The 4,229-nt window shown below is 42.0% G+C and overlaps 1 protein-coding gene across 3 annotated transcripts in view; it reads left to right on the top strand.

Moving 5' to 3' along the window:
* Slc4a1ap (solute carrier family 4 member 1 adaptor protein) overlaps nt 1-4,229 on the top strand; it is a 29,566-nt gene that overhangs the window by 3,934 nt on the left and 21,403 nt on the right. For all 3 annotated transcript variants that reach the window (XR_003844260.1, XM_021202136.2, XM_021202133.2), the window contains exons 4-5: nt 3,091-3,151; nt 3,559-3,698. Coding sequence is in view for 2 of the 3 variants with exons in the window: in XM_021202136.2 (XP_021057795.1) it covers nt 3,091-3,151; nt 3,559-3,698 (201 nt within the window). In the remaining variant the exon portion in view is untranslated. The remainder of the gene's footprint in view (nt 1-3,090; nt 3,152-3,558; nt 3,699-4,229) is intronic.

Genomic DNA, 4,229 nt, shown 5'->3' with positions numbered 1-4,229 from the left:
TCTTTCCTGTCCTGTGATCAGCTTCGGTAGCTTTCTTTGGCTCTTTTTTTATTTTTTGTTGGTTGCTGAGGCTCAGACCCTGGGTGTGCTGGGAACACACACACACACACACTCAGAGAGAGAGAGAGAGAGAGAGAGAGAGAGAGAGAGAGAGAGAGAGAAAGAGAGAGAGAGGGAGAGAGAGAGAGATCTCTATCACCAGTCGCAGGTTTATGTTGAAAACAATAAAATTCTCACTTGTCTTTCTTTCTATCTTAAATACTTTTCTCCTAACTTAACACATTCTTCTCAAAATATCTTGGATTTAGTGGTAGGGAAATGAAACAAAGCCTTAGAATTTATTATTCCTAATTCACATGGTATTTTATAATCAATACTTTTTCATGTATGTGTTCTAGAAAACCTTTGGTGTAATTCTCAGGAACATGTACTTTCTTTGAGACAAGGTCTGTCATTGTCCTGGAGCTCCCTAATTGCTGGACTGGCTAGCCTCTGAACCCCGGGAATCCTCTTGCCTCTGCCTCCCCAGGGCTGGGGCTGCAGGCGTGTGCTACCGAGCCCAGCTTTTTTCTGTGATTTCTAGGACATTGGACTTGGATGCTATGCTCTCTAGGCAAGGGCTTCTCCCGCTGAGCCATCCCCTACAACCCTGTATTTTACAATTCTTAGTATAGATTTTACCTTCATATGATAAGAACTGTTCTCAGGGAGAATTGTCTCAGTAGATACTCTTTGAGAGAGCATTGATGAATACTTAGGTGTGTGTTGTGTTTTATGTGTACATTTACACACACATAGTTACTTATAGTGCTTTTGGGGGATTGGTTCCAAGGTGCTTCACTGTAGACACTAAGATCTGACGATGCTTACGTTTCTATATCAAGTAGCATAATATTTTCATATAAACTACATATAGCCTCCCATATGCTTTAAATATACTCTAGATTATTTACAGTACCTAATATAGTGTAAATCTATACACATGGTCATTATTCTGTCAGAAAAAAAGTGTACATGTTCAAAGAAGACAGTTTTCTTTTTTTGTTTTTGTTTTCTGTAATTGGTTGAATACCGATAGGGAAGAAAAATCCAATCTGTCTGTCTCTCTCTGTCTCTCTGTCTCTCTCTCTGTGTCTGTATACCTGTATATGTATACATACATAACTAAAAGTATATATGAACTAATTGCTTTCAATGCATAATATTTATGATTCTAATTAGCCATGGTGGCTGGTACCTGCTGTTCCAGCACTTTATCAAGCAGAAGCAACAAGATCAGGAGTTTAAAGTCATGTTTTGCTTGTCTCTATAGCATGTTCAAGGCCAGCATGGATTACATGAAGACTTGTCTCCAACAACAACAACAAAATGAGTATTTATGCTTCTAAAAACTAACTGTGCCTGTGAATGTATGAAAGTTGAGGCTAGTCAATAAGATGCCTGCTAACAAGCAGGAGATCAAGAGTTTGGATCTCTAGAACCTACATAAAAAAGCTGGATATGATAGCATGCCTATAGGCCCAGTACTTGAGAGGCAGAGAGACAAATGGATTCTTGGAGCTTATTGGTGAGCCAGCCTAGCTGAATTGATGGACTCTTGGTTCAGTGAGTGATTCTAAGATGGAGAGTGACTGAGGAAGATACCTAATCTTCACATGTATGTACAAACATGTACAAACACACACACATACACACACACTCGCAATTGATAAATAAAAGTATGTATGGAGAGATGATTGGTTTGGATGTTTTGTTCTGATTGTGCTGGGATCAAATCCAGGACCTTGCTCCTCCTAGTCAAGCATTCTGTCACTAAGCAACAACCTGTGACCCCCATCTCCTGGAGACCAGGTAGACCTTGTAGGTATGATCTTCTTGCCTCAGTTTCTGAATACCTAGTATTATAAGCTGTATATATAAGATTGTTTTTTGTGGTCTGGGGTTAAACATAGGACCTATATATATTTCAAGCAAGCACTCTGCCACTGAGGTGTATTCTAACTCCAACTAACACTCTGTCTTTCTCTGTCTCTGTGGCTCTCTCCCCTACCCCTTCTCAGGTGATAGGGTTTCAAACTTTCAATGTTATTTAGGCTGGCCTTGAACTTGCACCGTCCTCCTGAGAGCTGGGATTTTAAGTATGAGCTACCACACCTGATTCTAGCCTTCTCTTTTTTCGTTGGGGGTTGTATTACTCAGGGTTCTATAGGGTCATAGAACTTATGGATAGTCCCTATATATTAAGGGAATTTGTTGTTATGACTTACAGTCTGTAGTCCAGCTAACTCAACAATGGGCAGCTGTGGATGGGAAGTCCAAGAGTCTAGTAGTTGCTCAGGCCTTTGAAGCTAGTTGTTTAAGCTGGTCTTCTGTTTGAGCTGGAATCCTGAAGAAGTAGGTTCCAACAGACGTGCTGGCAAGTAAATGCAAGCTGGTGAGAGAAGTGAATCTTCCTTCTTTCAACGTCCTTATGTAGGCCTCTGGCAGAAGTTATGTCCCAGATTAAAGGTGTACTATCACACCTTTAACTGGGACTTGCTTGTCCCAGGCTGATCTTGAATTTAGAGACCTCTTTGCCTTAGTCTCCTGGGATTAAAGATATGTACTACCATACCCGAGCCTAAGATCTCCATGCCAAAATCCAGGTCAGAAATTTGTGTCTTCCTGATATAGTCAAGTTGACAACCAGGACTAGCCATTACTGCAGTGTAGACTTTGGTTTTCGGACAAGGTTCAGTAAGTTGCCTAGGCGGGCCTTAAATTCATCCTGTAGCTGAGCAGGCCTTGGGTTTGAGATGTTCCTGCCACACCTCCTGAGTAGCTGGGATTAAGTCTGTGTCGTCATGCCTTGCTGACTTGATTGTTTGGATTTGAAGTTATTTTCTTGTATGTCACATTCATTCTGGTCTGATTTCCAGGAGGTGATCCCTGGCAGTTCTTGTATGTCACATTCATTGTGGTCTGATCTCCAGGAGGTGATCCCTGGCAGTGCTCGCTGTGATGTTAGACCTGGAGATCTTTGACCTGATACAGCCCTTACTGGATCAAGTAGTAATTTTAGACCTGACTGAGACTGTTCTTTTCCTGCAGGAGAGGAGTTAGAATATGAATTTGATGAGCAGGGGCACAGCACTTGGCTCTGCAGGGTGAGGTATGTTCTTCTTGTTGTGTTTTAGCTGTGTTTTGAGACAGGGTCTGTTTTGTGGCAGTCTTCCCTCTTTTGCCTACTGAGTACTGGGTCCGTTTGCTCTTTCCTTGCTAATGTGTATGTCTGAAAGTAGCCAGTTTCAAGTTAACATATGGTTGCAGAGAATAGCCCAAGAGTAACTTCACTCTGCACTTTAGGCTAGTTCCACGTTTGGGCCTTGGGAGCTCAATAGCACTGGGTGCTGGGGTGAAATGAATGAAAGCGGGTATAAATGACTTGAAGTCCAACTGAGGCAAGAAAGTGAAGTTACCTGAGAGCATGAAATGCAGTCATCATGGACACTCTTGATAGTTGTTTTCATGAGAGTCAGAGCTTACTGCTGAGATCCAACCCCCTGTAAACCAATGCAGGTTACCTGTAGATGATTCAACTGGGAAACAGCTGGTGGCTGAGGCCATTCACTCAGGAAAGAAAAAAGAAGCAATGATCCAGTGCTCTCTGGAAGCTTGTCGGATCCTGGATACGTTGGGCTTGCTACGGCAGGAAGCAGGTCAGTACTAAAAACCAAGAAGGAAAATGTACTGTAAAAGCTGCATAATCTCTCTACAAGGCTAGTGTGTAAACTGTACAGAACTTTCTGAAGCAGAGACAAGCATTCCCTCTCAATATCCTAAGACAGTTATTTATATTGTCTTAGACATTTTCTGTATGTGGGTGAGTGTACATTTAAAACTAAACACGAAAACTGGGGTTGCTGGTGCACCTTTAATCCCAGCACTCAGGAGGCAGAGTCAGACAGATCTCTGTGAGTTCCAGGTGAGCCTGATCTACAGAGTGAGTTCCAGGACAGCCAGGGCTACACAGAGAAACCCTGTCTCAGAAACAGAAACAAAAAACCAAAACCCCTGGTTCCTGAGCCAGACACGGTGGTGCATGTCTGTAATTGACAAAGCAGACACAGGAGGATAGTTGTGATTCAGTCATCCTGGTTCATGTATTCAGGTTCATATTTCTTGGTTTATGTCTATGGTTAGTGGTCTTTTTCTCATTATCATCTTACTTTTTTATTGATTGATTTCTT

The sequence above is a fragment of the Mus pahari genome, chromosome 7 (assembly GCF_900095145.1).
Source record: "Mus pahari chromosome 7, PAHARI_EIJ_v1.1, whole genome shotgun sequence".
Classification (NCBI taxonomy): Eukaryota; Metazoa; Chordata; class Mammalia; order Rodentia; family Muridae; genus Mus; species Mus pahari.
The sequence above is the reverse complement of the archived record's forward strand: the minus strand, read 5'-3'. Positions and strand labels throughout refer to the sequence as shown.